Consider the following 15,495-nt stretch of genomic DNA (forward strand, 5'->3'; position numbering starts at 1 on the left):
AGCTTTCAAAAATACATTTTTATTATATTAATATATGAATTATGCAATTTTTTTATTTTTTTATCTACAACACGAACGAATAAATACTCGTTTCTTCTCATATTAATTGCAGTTAATTATTACATTTTTTTGACATTTGACTTTGATAAGCTAATAGATTTGGCAATCCTCAAACCACCAGTTGCCAGATTGTTACAGATGGTCACCAGATGTCTGTGGAAAGTACCTGAATACTATTCTTATTATTTGTTTAAAGAATTTCTTTTTTACTGTTAGTTTGTTAACGTTCTATTGGATTTTTATTAATTATAAATCACATGCTATTTCTCGATTAATTAAAAAAACATGGCAACACAGTCAAGCGCCAACATTTCGTTCCATGAACTTTAATTGACAGCTCAATTATAGCTATCTTCAATGGGACCAAATGTGAAAATCGTCCAAAGTATTTAATCTGGCATTTTTAATCTAAATATTTTATTAGAATTTTGTATTTTGTGAACGATTTCCGAAATGAAAATTGAAACGTCAATAAACTTATTTTGTAGTAGTAAACTGTGAGATAAAGTGGTAAATTATTGTATCGTCCGAATCGTATGCGTATCGCATGCCGTCTGAATGGGCTGTTAATAAATATATGACATGATATGAGAATATCATCTTTCTCTTTTCTTTTTATATTTAATACGCTTTTTTAACAATTTAATTGGAAGTCGAAAAGTTAAAAACAATATTGTTGTAATAAAATTATTGTGGTGTATTCCCAAAGAAATATATAATATTCTATGATTATCATAAATAGGATTCTACGTCATAAAGATGAAGAAGAAGCTGTCAATGTCATTTTCATTATTATTCCCGCCATTTTGACATTATAAATTGTTTTGTGTTTAATCTACAGATTATAATATTTTGCCGGTTTTGTACAAATTTAACATATTAATACACATATTTTGTTAAAATTATATTAATCAATATGTCAGAGGAGAACGAAAATAAATCAACTAACGAAGAAATGGATACTGAAAACGATTCTGTAACAGTAACATTAAATGATGTGTTGGAATTTGAAAACGAGCTGATCGAAAACACCGCTGCTGTTCTTGGGGCCGCAAATGATAAAACATGCTCCTATGTTGAGGTAAATTGCTAAATCACATTTATTAAGTATATATAAAATACTTTACAATCTCTTTGTTTAGTATTTGACGGCATATTTTTTAGCGAACCCGTCTTCAATTAATAAAATTTACATACATAATATTTTACTTTTTTTAAGGGTATTACATATATTTTTACATTAAATGCAACTTAACACAAACAGGTAAATCATAGGGTCCCCTACAAAATTAGACACTATTGACCAGGAAAGGGTCTATATGTCTATCCATACATGGGTACGTCATAAGATTTCATTTTTTATGTTGCTCTTGCTTCTACTATTGACCATGACCATCAAGATTGCTATTTAGCTATTAATTTTTGCATCATGTGATACAGTCAATTTCAACACAGACCAATTTGGATTCAGTTGGATTTAGACCAAATGTTTGATCATTCATCTGCTTACTATTTTAAAATAAAATATTTAACCCTTAGTCTCCTGACACGTACCATGGAATTCTGGTACCCTTATATCCCAAGCATAACATTTAATCATACTTGCCACATAAAATTGCACTCACAACAGTAGTTATCAGCTGATGTTTAAAACTTCTAATGTTCAAACTATTTTGTGTTAAATACACAATAAGATTTGTAGGTACTCGAAAAGATTGTCTGCAATAAACAACACTTTTAATTTATTGTAAAAATTTATAAGGCAGACTTTAAAGTACTGTTGGGAAGTAACTGTCTAAACGGCATGAGAGACTAAGGGTTAAACAAGAAATCTTGAGTACAATATTTTAAAAAAATATATGATAGCACTTGTTACAAGCTGCTACTATTCAGATTACATCTTCATAATGTCTCCCAATTCCTGTTACACTTAATCCAAGATTTCCTAAATAATAGTTTTAGCAAGCAATATATTCCTAAGTAATAGTCCAAAATTGAGCCATTTCCAATTCCTTTAACCTCAAACAGTGAATTTCGCAAGGTTCCCCCTCTTATACAATATATCCATGATCATTTCACTTCTTTTGGCAATGATGCTGCTTCATATGTCTTACAATCTAGTGATGAGAAATCAGTAATTCACATTCACAACAGTGAGCAGTGAACTCGCCAGAAGAGGAAGAGATGCAAATTACTTCAGTCCAGTGCCAGTTGTAAGAGTGCCAAAAAAGACACTGGAAACATTAAAAGTTGTTTATTATACAAATTTTGAGTGTTTACTGAGATTTGGTATTATCTTTTTTTGGAGGGGGGGGGGAGGTGTCTAGAGATGCTAAAATCTTTTTTTTTTACAGAAATCTTGTAGGATCAATTCAAGGTGTTTAATCTTTTATGAATGTATTGTATGTGTTTGTAAATACTAACCAAACTTATGCACGCTTTCAACTTTGACATTCAGAATGCATAACTGATTCTGAACCTTAAGTTCAATGTGATAAGGGATTTTTGACGACTATTATTTATGTTTAATTAATGTTTTTAGTGTTTTCCACATAAGTAGACTTATTTTTGTACCTATCGATTTTATCAAAATAATATTTTTCTGTTTTTGCTTTTAACATATTAACTATCACATTTTTTGCCCTTTTAAAACCCTACCATTTGGTATGTCTATCACGTATGTTCGCAGTTTTAAACACTTTGTATAATTTGTCCCTAATAGTTTCTTGCCTTTAAAACCTCCCATTTGACATTTCTATCACTTATATTCGCAGTTGTAAACTCTCTATATAATTTGTCCATAACTTTAATTTTACTATTAACCATTATGAAACAAAGACAGTACACCCCATAAAAGACTCAGCAACTCTCAGATATCTACCGAGACTTATCATGTATAGTTTCTTGTGGCATTCTTGATACATCTTGATCATTTAAAAATTCCAATAGGTCGAAGTACCACAAGGATGGTTTGCATGTCTTCTTCTAGAGTTCAAGAGACAACTAATGCCCTCACTTTTTTAAAATCTTTTATTAACTGATATAACTGAAAACCGAAACTCAAACAGTTTATTTTTTTTGTAACTGTGTTTTTATTTGCCATCATGTCTATTTCTTTGTATTTTATAAGTTTCTCATATGCGACATTTTGTTTTACAGTGATTCTAGTCTTTATTTTTCACTTGCCACAAACACAGAAAACTTTTATATATTTTAATGAGTTCCACAAAAATATTGTGGGTGCATTGCAACAAAAAGAAGGGAACTGGAGTGGAGCTAGTTGTGAACAGAGTCAAGATTGGATGTCTTGTCTGAACATGAGTTTATGTGTTTTGTTTTGTTCTATCAGATCTTGCAAAATGATGCTTCTCTCATCACTTTTTCATTCTGACATTGAATTTCATTTCGATTCGACAAGATATATGTGTTACTGTTTACGTGTCACATTTTATTGGATAAGATTTATCCTAAACCACAAAACATACATTAAGATGTAGCATAAAATACACCATTAACCTATAAAATACACAATTTGGAAGCTTTTTTAAAAGACAAAATTTTTGAATTTTATTTCAAATACTTACCCCTTAAATAGTAAGAAAACATGTTTCATAATTAATAACAAAAAAAAAACAACACTGAATTAATTTCGGAAAATGTGTAGAATTTCTTTCTACAGATCTGTATTAACTAAAAAATTTATCAGATACCTGAATTATTGAAAGTCCCAAACATAGTATTTTTTTATGTATTTCCCTGGTGTAGTTGTAGCAATCAAATACATATGTAGGGACCACCTGAAATAGGTAACATTACAGTATGAACTGCACACAAACAAAATTGTGTTTTGTCATACTAGTTTTTTGTATTAGTTTTCTGGAATTTAAATAGCTACTTAATCTTGGGTTCTTGTTATCTTGTACTTAAATATAATATTTTAAACAATTTTATGTACCTAAAAATTTTGTTTATCTCTTAGGGTTACATCAAGAGACAAGCTTTATACTCGTGTCTCACATGTATTCCTGAAGCTAAAGAAGATCCAGAGAGAGGAGCTGGAGTATGCTTGGCTTGCAGTTATCACTGTCATGATGGACATGAACTAGTTGAACTTTATACTAAGAGAAATTTCCGATGTGATTGTGGTAATAGTAAATTTAACAATGTTGTATGTAACTTATTTACTGATAAGAGCCTGGTAAATGATCTGAATGCTTACAATCAAAATTTTTCTGGGTTGTATTGTGTTTGTCACCGCCCTTTCCCTGATATGGAAGATCCAGTACCCGATGAGATGATACAATGCATTATCTGTGAAGATTGGTATCATACCAGACATTTAGGTACTGAAGTACCTTCGAATAATTTCGCAGGTAAGGCTTCAATAAAATATAAAGGTTAGTATAAAGTATTATTAAAAATAAAATAAATATAGATAGATAGATAGAGAGGATTCATCAGTTTTATCAAATGTGAGAACAGGGACCATCAGTATTCTATACAGTCTTATACAAGTTTTTTTGAGAGAGATGTTTCTTAGCTAAGAACTTTGACATACCATGCAATACCTGTTTGCAATTATGATGTGTTAGTATTGGGGTCAACTGATGACCCTAGACATGAACTCTTTGACTGCTTCGAATTTTTGGTCGTGGGTTAATAAGATCTGTGTCAACATTGCGAGCTCTCGTGTTTTGTTAGTCAGTATTAATTTGATTTATATATAATCCCATTCATTCTGCTGCTGTTACTCAGTTAGTATTTCCGTGGTTCTCGCCTTGGTTATGTTACAATGTTCATGTCATCAGCATATGCTAAAATTTAGACTGGTCTATTAAATATGGTCACCTTCTGTCTACATTAGTGTCTATAACGACTTTTTCCAAGTCTATGTAAAAAAGCTGACACGCCTGCGTCAGCTTTTTTATCATCGAAATGAATACTAAGAAAAAGAAAGTAGCAGACCAATGTTGCAGACACAAAAAAGGTTGTGGATGGAAGAGTTGTTAAAGGGCCTAGAAGAGAATAGTAAAGAAGGCTATAATAACTTTTTTCTTGGAATATTTTTCCAGTAGGCTGCGATAAGTTCAAGTTCATTCTTCCATTTTCGAACAAATTTCACTGTGCTCTTTTTGGTATACCACAGAATGGTACTGATCCGATAAAAGAGCATTACCTCCTTTTTTAGCAAGATTATTAGGAATCTCGTTTGTGCATTAAGCTTTCACGGCCATCGTTTAACTTGTTAAACTGTTTGTTCGGGCTGTTAGGCCGCTCTCTTCTGAGATTAGTTCTCGACGTTTCGCCAACACTAGGGGTTGACATCTTCTGGAGATGTTAGTACATATTTCGCTTGTAAGTTGAAAGTGACGCCGCGTTGTACTACGGAGGTCATATTTATATTTTTTACTCGCCTCCCCTCCACTGGTTTCGGCGTGAGGGGGCGTGTCGTCGTTTGTAGCTTTACTTTTTTCGTGATTTGCGGGAGGGTGTTTGTCGATTTTACTATCGGTATCCATGTTTTGTTAATTCTTAGTCCTTCTATCCGATTAAAATTATTTGGATGCATATATATTTCCACCGCTTCCCGATATAACCGTGGGTAGTACTGTGATGTTTTATCCAGCATCTGCATTTCTTCAAACAGTATCTGATGTTCTCCGCCTCCCAAAAGCGTATTCGGCAACGGCAGATTTGTCGATATGCCCTAAACGATAATGAACGATAATAAAAGCCATTCATTCTTCTTCTCGACATATCGCTGTTAGCTTTTGTTCGACTGTATATCGTTAATTTTTCTGTTATATCTTTCAAATCTTTGTATATTCTGTATATTCTGGCGTAACAACCAGGTTTCACTGCATACATTACATATTGTTAGATTACTGTACTTTATATTCTTATCTTAGTTTTTTTTAGATAGTAGTTAAAACACCAAGATTTTGCTAGAGTTGCTATTACCTAACAAGTCCTTGTAGAAACTTTGTCTCAGGACTAGCAATCTCCAGTGGAGTCTTACGTTGCCATGTTTTCTATTCCTGTTATAACTTAAACACCCTAGTTTATAAATTCAAATAATGTAACTCAAATTTAATTTAACAACATTTAAAGTGTACCCATGTATTTAGTGGCTCAAAACATGTACATTCAGATAACACTGATGATGGAATATTAAATCCGAAAACGTTCTGTGATATAGCATGATAGGGTGTGTTAACATCATACCTTTTATACAGGAATTTTTAAATAATTTTTTTTCAAGATTTTACTTTGTTCTTATCATCATCATCAGTAGCTCGACAACCCTTTCTGGGTCCTGGCTTGTTCTAGGATTTTCCGCCATTCTGTTCTGTTCCTTGCTTTGTTTTTCCAGTTGGTAATCTTAAGTGTTTTCAGATCTTGTTCCACTTGTTCCATGTATCTAAGTTTGGGTCTTCCCTTTGACCTTCTTCCTACTGGTGTTTGTCTCATAATATGTTTTGGTGTTTCAGTCTCCAACATTCGTTCAACATGGCCCATCCAGCGCAGACGTCCGATCTTTATGGATGTTATGATCTCGGGTTCGTTGTATGCTGTGTACAGTTCAAAGTTATATCTTCTGCGCCATATGTCATTTTCCTTTACCCCCTTATATATGTGTCTAAGGATTTTTCGTTCAAATGTGCCTAATAGGTTTTCATCGCTTTTCGATAGTGTCCATGTCTCTGATCCATATACAAGGACCGGTTTTATCAGGGTCTTGTATATTTTGCATTTGGTGTTTCTTGTGATGTTGTTAGATCTTAGATGTTTAATTAGTCCATTATATGTTTTATTAGCGATATGTATTCTTCTCTTAACTTCTTCACTGACATTGTTATCTGTGGTAACTAGTGAACCTAGGTATGTAAAATTTTTCACGCTTTCGATGTTATAGTCTCCTATATACTTTGTTCTTATGGCTTTACTTTATGTTACAATTTTTTTTATTCCCATTTTGTTATACATACAATGAAATGGAAATAGAGAATACTGAAAACAGTATTCGTTGTTTTCATTATTCTTCCTTTTTATCCTTTTATTTCTATAGGGATTCTGTTATTCCCATTTCGAAGTAATTATTGTTATATTCATTTATGTAAATCAAAACTTCTTGACTGTTGATTAGTTTGTTACGTTTTTTTTGTGTGTTCAGAGATTAAGTGAAGTACAACGTGGTTTAACTAATTTTATTTAACTCTAAAAAGTCACTTAATTACAAATATTACAAATTCTAATTAGATTAATAATTATTGCTTACAATTCGCAAACCAAACTAAATATTTGCATTTTCCAAATAATTAACTCAAATAATAGGGGTAGCCACCAAAATAGTTGTTTTCAAATAGTAAAAAATGTAATAATTTAGGAAACCAGTTTAGAGTACTTATAAAGTACATTTTCACAAAGTGTTTATTTAATTGATATATTTCTGATGTTCATATCACTTTTATGATTGGTTTAATTTAAGTTTTTTTTAGAAATGATTTGTGAAGCTTGTGTAACTAAACATGAATTCTTACTGAATTATGACAGCTACAGTATGGTTAAGCCTACTCGTGTTAGTGAAGAAACTAATGTAGATGTAACATCTGATACGACACAACCAAGTGATGAAATAAAGACAGATGAAGAACAAACAGAAAATGAAAATGCTGGTTATTGCAAAAAACCAAAACAGAAGTCACTAAAAGTCTGTGCTAAATTTTGGCCAAATGTAAGTAATATCTATGTATATGTGTCTATATTCCAAGTTTTTCTAAATTTATTTCCATTTTTGTTATGTTTTATCGCTAATTTGGCTCTAACCATTCGGTGATCGCTACTTACTGATGCCATATTTATTACTGTTACGTCCTGTATGATATCTGTTTTGTTACACAGTATGTAATCTATTTCGTTTCGAGTTTTTGCGTCTGGGGATAGCCACGTCCACTTTCCTTGAGGTTTTTTTTATAGAATGTGTTCATTGCATAGTATTTGTGGGCTTGTAAGAAGTTAACCAAGGTTTCTCCTCTCTCGTTTCTAACTCCAGAGCCGAATTGTCCTATATAGTTTTCGGTTTTTTCAAGTCATTGTCCGATCTTAGCATGGAAGTCTCCTATTATTATCGTATACACGCTGTGATAATTCGTTCTAGGTTCTGAAATTTTCTCATAAAATTCGTCTCCCTTCATCGGGATGTGCTGCGGTTGGAAAGTATACTTGAATCATTTTGAGGGAGATGTTCTCGTTTACATTAGCCTAATCATTGCAATTCTTTCAGATATTCCTACGAATTGCTCTACTTTATGTGCATATATCTTGGTAATGAGAAATCCTACGCCATCTAGGCTTTGTTCTTCTCGCCCTTTGTAATATAGGGCGTTACCGGACTCTAGTGTTATGCACTCTTCCCCTTTTCTTTTTACCTCTGCTAGACCAATTATGTCCCATTTTAAGTCATTGATGTCTTCTTTGAGTTCGTAGACTTTTTGGTCTACCCACCTGGCGACCCATTCCTTTTGTTTTAGATATCGCCATATTCCTGTTAGGAGGTTTTTTAGCCTTAAAACACCATGGTGTCTAGACGGGTTGGAGAGCGATATTATACAATCCCTAAAATCAAGGGATTGCCACTTTCGCCATCCACACCGTACCGAAGGTATTCTTCTCCGCCGTGGCTGCCGTTGTGGACTTCATCCGTGATTTGTAAAATATATTTTAATTTTAAAATCTTGTATTAAATTTACATCCAAACTATATACGTATTACAGTTTTGGTAAGCATAGCTTTCTTATCGCAGGCTACGGACGGAACTGTGGATCGCGCGCAGAGGTATGATAAAATAAAAACGACTGTAAGGAGAAATCGCGCGATCACACACCACGTGGAGTAGTAAAAGCAGGCACATGGCCATGCGTGTTTCTTAATACAATAAAATAAATTAAATTAAAAACCATGGCTCCGTGCGTGGACGATAAGAAAGCTATGCTCCCCTCCTCGGTCACTCCCGGAGTGCCTCATCCCGTTTGTATTTTGCCCATTTGTATAATTTCATTACAGGTGAATTGGCGTAAAGAACTTTGTACATGCGATGACTGTTTAAAAATGTACGAAAACGAGGACGTCGCTTTTCTACTAGATTCCGAAGATCCGGTACATTTATATGAAGAAAAAGGTAAAGCTAAAGCTCAAGAAGTAGTTGATGATCATGTTAAGCAACAAATGAATTCAATGAATCGCGTTCAACTTATAGACTGCATAGCCGGATACAACGACCTAAAAGAGAGACTGGGAGAGTACCTAAAAAAATTTGCGGAAAACAAGAAAATAGTTAGAGAAGAAGATATTCGAGAATTTTTTGATGAGATGAACGCTCGTAAAAAACAAAGAGTTGATCAAGTTGAAGTTTCCCATTTTTGCCGTTAATTTGTTTTACTTAATATGTATTATACAAAAGTTCCAGTGTATTATAGCAGTAGCTTACATAGTAATCAAAAATATTATCACTATTATGTACATTAATTACACTGCCCCACAAAAAAATGTTGAGAAAACCAATACAGTAACGAAATTATTTCAATAGCTTTAATTTTTACAATATACAATAGTTATGGCATGACGTCTCTGCATACAAACCAGCAGTAACCTGCAAGCATGGCTTCGTTCTAGCGACATTGTTACTTTTTTCGATTACTAAAATGTTATGATGGAATCTTTCTCGTATGTTCATCACACACAGCTCCACAACTAGGGGAAAAAAGTTGAGGTGGAAATGGATTAAGTGGATTTTAAAAGACATGTTACATCCAAATCGTTTGAATTTGTCCAGTAATACTTTCACTAAATTAGGATAGTTGTCATCTCTTTTGTTGCTTAAAAATCCACGAATAGCTCTTTTTAAGATTTCTTTGCCTTTCCAAGCTTTGTCAACTGCTTGATGCTTCATAAGTTGACGAATTTGTGGCTCTACAAAAATACCTACTTTAAATTAAGTCTAAATTTGCCTCTGAGATATTTAGAGGCACGCCCTTCTCGATTTATTCCTTTGACAACATTTTTCATCAATACCAGCTTAATATGTAAGGGTGGGAGTAAAATAACTTTTTGATTCATGGGACACTCAGTAACAATTCTTTTCGTTAAGGTTAAGGTTCTTTGAAGGGCAGTCTACTTTTATATAATTTCGTAGCTCTGCTGCCCCACATGCAGCAGTATTTTGTGTAGCAAAATCGTATTTCTAAGAGAACAACAATGACTTTCAGATCACCATATATTTTCCATTTATGTTCATCATATTTGAGTTAAAGAGTGTTTTCAAATCATATATCCCCCTCACGTGGGCTGCATAATCAATACACTAAGAAGAAAGGTGGTTGCTATAAGTTTAAAGGAGTCTATGAATAACCTCCATTCCGTTGGATCATGGTCCAAAATTTATTAAATAATTGACTTCTTTACAAACAATAAGATTGTTTATTTCTCAAAAAAGAGAGCAGATCCCGCTGTCTGCCTTCTCCTGTAACAAGTCAAGACCATGAATGAGTTCGCCAAGTTATGCTTACTGTTCTGCTAACTTAATCAGTCATAAGAGGGGGAGGATTTGGTTGCTTCTTCTTTTTCCGTTCAGATATTGAACTGACAACCCTGTTTTAATGGTTAAAGTAAAGCAGAAGTAGCTCAGTCATCAATATGATTTTTAGATTCTCGCCAAATTATTGGAACAGCAAAAATCGTAGATCGAATTTTTATTTTTTAACCAATCTGGTAATATAACTGAGCAAACTTTTCAACAAGTCTTCTGGTCCCCTAGTTAATGATAATGATAATAAGCAGTTATACCACAACGATATTTTCATCATGTATCTGTGATGAAAATGTTATTTCACCACATATATAACAAACTATTAAATGGATTGATACTTCCGTGGTAAGTACTCAAACACAGCGTTCTGAAACAAGAGATGTTGCCACTGCAGCATAAACTATATAAAAACTAAACTAAACACTGTTGTACAGTCACAATATCTTCTTGATCACACGAAAAGAGCTTAATAGCGAGGAATGTTTTCAATTTTTGAAAATGAAGGGAGCCAAATCTGGAGAATGGAGAGAAATCCCAGCACTTTAGTACAGATTTCTCAATTTATTATATTGCCAAAACATTTTTGTGAACAAGCGCATTGTCCTGCGGAAAATTATTTTTCTCGTTTAAGCCAGTTTTACTAGAAGTTGAAGTGGGTTTCGCTGCTGAAACTTTTTCGATAATTACTACATTGCGGTTATTGTTTATTCGTTCCTGATACATTCTTGTTCTATGAGAAACTATAAGGAATGGATGGTCACATTGGAAAATGCTAATGAAACCTGGGTTTCACCTTAAACACGGAGTTAAACTGCGGTTTCTGAGAGGACTTTGTCGGATAAGTAATTCCTGTTGCAATGATTCTTACGGTAGATGGTAAAAGTGACGTAATAATAATGTCAACGATCTCAACCTATACTTTCTCATTTTAGCATCATTCAGTGTCAGCACTGAATTATTGTCGTCCATCTTTCAAATTTCATTTAGTCACTTTCTATTTCATGCATCCAGCTGTAAGCTACTACACAAATCTCTATGTAGACTGCAACTTTTATGTATTACATTTGTTACGTATATAACAATAAACAATGAAATACTTTGCTTATTTGTACTTTTGAAGGTTTTTTGGTATTTAGTGTACTCTGTAGTTTAGATTTTTTATTGATATTTTATCTCACAGCAAAGTATTTCAGTGTTGCTTATAACTTAATTTGTTGTCGGTATAAAAAATGTGAAAATACAGTACATGATACATGTATTTTTTAGAATTTGGCATTGTAACGAAATAATTATTACTAAGCTATTTATTATTTGGATCTTATCTGTATATCTGAAATTGGTTGTATTTTTCCAAATCTTATTTAATACAGTAAAAGGTATCTGCTCTACATATAAACTTATTTGTGTAATAACCATTTCAAATATATTTTTTCAATGTCTGTTATTCTTTGTTATTTAAATATACATGGTGTCCCACACAAATTTATACCCTCCAAATTTCGTCAAAATAAATGTTATGTTTGGAGCAAAAATTCAGAAACGGGTGGATTTTTCTATCGAGGAGACCAATTCTATGCAAAAACTCATGGAAAGAATATAATTATAGTCCCAATTCTCAAACAACATAAACCCGCAGATTGTCCGGATTCATACAGAGGCATTTCGCTATCGTCATGTATCTTAAAAACATTAGAAATAATGATAAACAAAGATTAGAATTTTGGTTGGAGAAAAATTTCCTACACTCTACAACGCAATTTGGATTCAGGAAATCATACTCAACAATGGAAAACTTATCACACTTGATACGGGATGTCTATAACTCATTTTCTAAGAATAAATAAGTCGTGGCTACTATTGTAGACGTTTATTAATATTATATCACCAAATGAAGAAAAAAGGAATCCCAGATATACTGTGCTGGAAAATTTATAAACTACAGTAATAGAGTTTTGTATTCAAATTGACAACAAAATAGTGGGCCTCAGAATAACAAATATTGGGATACCCCAAGGAAGTATCCTAAGCCCAATGTATTATGCTAAGTATTTACACTTCGGATATAGGTAAAAGCATAGTAAATAGTAACCAAGGTAAAGTACTACAGTTTGCAGATGACATATGTATTTACGTAGACCAAGAGAAGGTAGAAAATGGTTGCAACATGATAAATGATGTACACAATTATTTACTTGATGACTTTTATTAGTTAAATTTAACAACTGTTAAAAAACCCAAGTTTGCACATTTTCCAGAAAACAAAAACTTCCAAAGTTAGTAAAAATTCTAAACTTACATTTTAAAGTTCAACCTAAAGTTAAGTATTTGGGGATGATACTAGATAGAAAAATGAGCTAGAAAGATCATATCGAATATGTTGTGACAATAGCTGAAAAAGGTTATAATGTATTACGAGTAATAAGTCACAACTTGGGGAGTAGATTCTAATATTTCATTAATAATGTACAGATGATTATATAAGATCAATTTTAGACTACGGATGCATATTTTACAACCAATCAGCCAAAACTCACCTAAAAAAAGTAGAAGTGTTATCAAATAAATGCCTTCGATTATGTATCGGAGCTCTAATAAGCACCCCGACATCTAATTTGAGTATAGAGTGCAATGAACCACTACTGCATATAAGAAAAAAACCTATGCGAAAAGTTTATAATTAAAACAACTGTGTCAAAAACTTTTTATACTTGATCTAACGAGTGAATACTGGCAGAAAAAACCTACTTTACTATTTGTTGAAACCCACAACTTGCGCCAATTTAAAAATAAATTATACACATCAAGAATATCACCCATATTTCAAATATATCTAAATAGTATTCCTAATATACAGCCAATTTACATGAGAGACTATTCGAGTTTCCCAGCGAATCTAAGGAACTCTATATTTAATACAGATATAGAAATACTATGTCCAAAATATCACCAAATTTATACAGATTCCTCAAAAATTTAACTCTAAAGTTGCTGCTGCTGTGTGGGACCCTAAAACACAATACAAAGAAGGAATATTTTTTAATCGATTGTATAATTTTAACTTCTCTCAGAAAGATATACACCTAGAAATTACCCAGATAGACTTACAGTAGAAATGATAGATCGTGTTATTGTAGACTCTATTCGCTAATTGTAGAATATTCGTTTGAAATTAGATTCATCAGAACTATAATAATATAATATTTTTTGCTTTTTTTACTTACATTTAATAATTTTCACAGCTTAATATGTCTATTTAAGGGAGATTATCATTACTCCCACTATCACTGCTGTTGTCGCCTGTTAACGTAATCACTGCGAATTCGATTATAGTCTCAACATAAAAATCTAACTCCCACATTCCTTTTTCGACCTTCCGTACATGGGAAATATCATTCTGCCATGCTAATGGTGTAACTTCATCAATAGCAGTATTTAGCAGACACTTCACATCTTCAATTTTAAGTTACATTATGACGTGGCACATAAAACCTTGTTTGTGCCCAAATTAGCTCAATCTGGTTTAATTCGCAATTTAAGCTATGGTGGAAGTCTTAAAAGAGTAACACCACGAGCACGGGCCATTCCATCCACTACTTAATCGATATGATTAGGGCGATGTTGTTTGATTAAACACATCAACTCTACCCTTACTGCACTATCATAGTACGGAATATTTTTTTCCGGAGCCATTGTTGTATTTCAGACTTTCCTGTTTGAAGTGGAAATTTGTTCACTCCGATGACTATGGTATGATGCATTGTCCTGTCCATAACGATGACGCACTTATCTTCAACACGTTGCAGAACGTATTGAAACCAATGTTCGAAACGACCTGCATTCATATCTTCATGGTTTTTTTTATAAAAAATTAAATCACTGTCTTTGGTTGTCAAGGAAGCATTAACACCTTAAGCGCCACCATACAATAAAAATTGTTGGTCCCTGGGACCATTTTTTTGTAATAGTCTCTGTTTGCTAAGGTATTTTATAATCTATTTGAATAATATTTTTGGGTATCTGTCTTTTTTTTTGTGAATTTTGAAAGACTTTTTGGTGGCCTAAGGTTTGTGCCACGCGGCTCAAAGAATTTATATTGCTTCTACGAGGCCATGTGGTACATACCTTATGCCATGCACTGCCTGGTATTCAAGGACAAAGTAACCGTCTCGAGCATCAAGAGACTCTTGCAAGCCAGTCTGTCGATAGCTCCTTAGTTGAACGGAGTTTTTGAGAATAGCAGTGTAGTAAAGTGAATGGAAGATTACGAAAAAGGGCAGAAACGCATTTTACAGTTGTGGGATGAGCTAATGTCGGATGAGGAAAGTTACTCTGTAATAATAGGTGATGTGTATTCGTCTGATGCTTACTCTCCTAGTTCGCAAGCTTCGAGTGACGCGGAAGATGAAAATAGCGATGTTAGTGCAGTTTTTGTCCCAAAATTATAAAAATAAATTATGTCAAGAAGTAAATGTTACAATGGATTCCGGAGCAAATCAAAGCTATTCAAGCAAATCAAATAGTTTATCTGCCTCTAGTGATGTTGGAGATTTGCCGATTAGCTCACAAACAGGGTCAGATAATATCCATTCAAATTTACAAAATGTAAGCAATGTTATTGAATATGTAATTTCCCAGTACAGAGCTGAAAGTGACCCAGAAAATAGAAGTAATCATCAAGATGACCTAATTGACTTGAATAACTTACAGTGGAACCCTGTTAACGGATAATCTTTTAAGCATTTTGACTTTGACGGAAAATACACAGGAGTTAGAGCTCAAATCTTTGAAGATTATATAATTAGGGATCCCTATAGTTTTTTTTAAGATACTTGTTTGTGACGAAGTGATTA

The 15,495-nt window shown here is 33.0% G+C and overlaps 1 protein-coding gene across 2 annotated transcripts; it reads left to right on the top strand.

The window, feature by feature from the left end:
* The first annotated feature begins 842 nt into the window (after window positions 1-842).
* Window positions 843-12,084, top strand: LOC140443854 (putative E3 ubiquitin-protein ligase UBR7). Of its 2 annotated transcripts, none has more exons than XM_072535334.1 (4): window positions 843-1,141; window positions 4,040-4,457; window positions 7,560-7,795; window positions 9,124-12,084. In XM_072535334.1, the coding sequence occupies exons 1-4, from the start codon at window positions 977-979 to the stop codon at window positions 9,487-9,489; spliced, it is 1,185 nt and encodes a 394-aa protein (XP_072391435.1). In that variant the 5' UTR covers window positions 843-976; the 3' UTR covers window positions 9,490-12,084. The 2 variants fall into 2 exon arrangements, with proteins under 2 accessions (XP_072391435.1, XP_072391436.1); XM_072535335.1 differs by having other exon boundaries at window positions 844-1,141; window positions 4,040-4,433.
* The last annotated feature ends 3,411 nt before the right edge of the window (window positions 12,085-15,495 follow it).

The sequence above is a fragment of the Diabrotica undecimpunctata genome, chromosome 6, assembly GCF_040954645.1.
Source record: "Diabrotica undecimpunctata isolate CICGRU chromosome 6, icDiaUnde3, whole genome shotgun sequence".
Lineage (NCBI taxonomy): Eukaryota > Metazoa > Arthropoda > Insecta > Coleoptera > Chrysomelidae > Diabrotica > Diabrotica undecimpunctata.

Coding starts and splice junctions, on each gene's coding strand:
- LOC140443854 (XM_072535334.1), top strand. CDS start 977: ATGTCAGAGGAGAACGAAAATAAATCAACTAACGAAGAAATGGATACT. Junction 1,142..4,039: donor AAACATGCTCCTATGTTGAG/GTAAATTGCTAA, acceptor TTTATCTCTTAG/GGTTACATCAAGAGACAAGC. Junction 7,796..9,123: donor GTGCTAAATTTTGGCCAAAT/GTAAGTAATATC, acceptor ATTTCATTACAG/GTGAATTGGCGTAAAGAACT.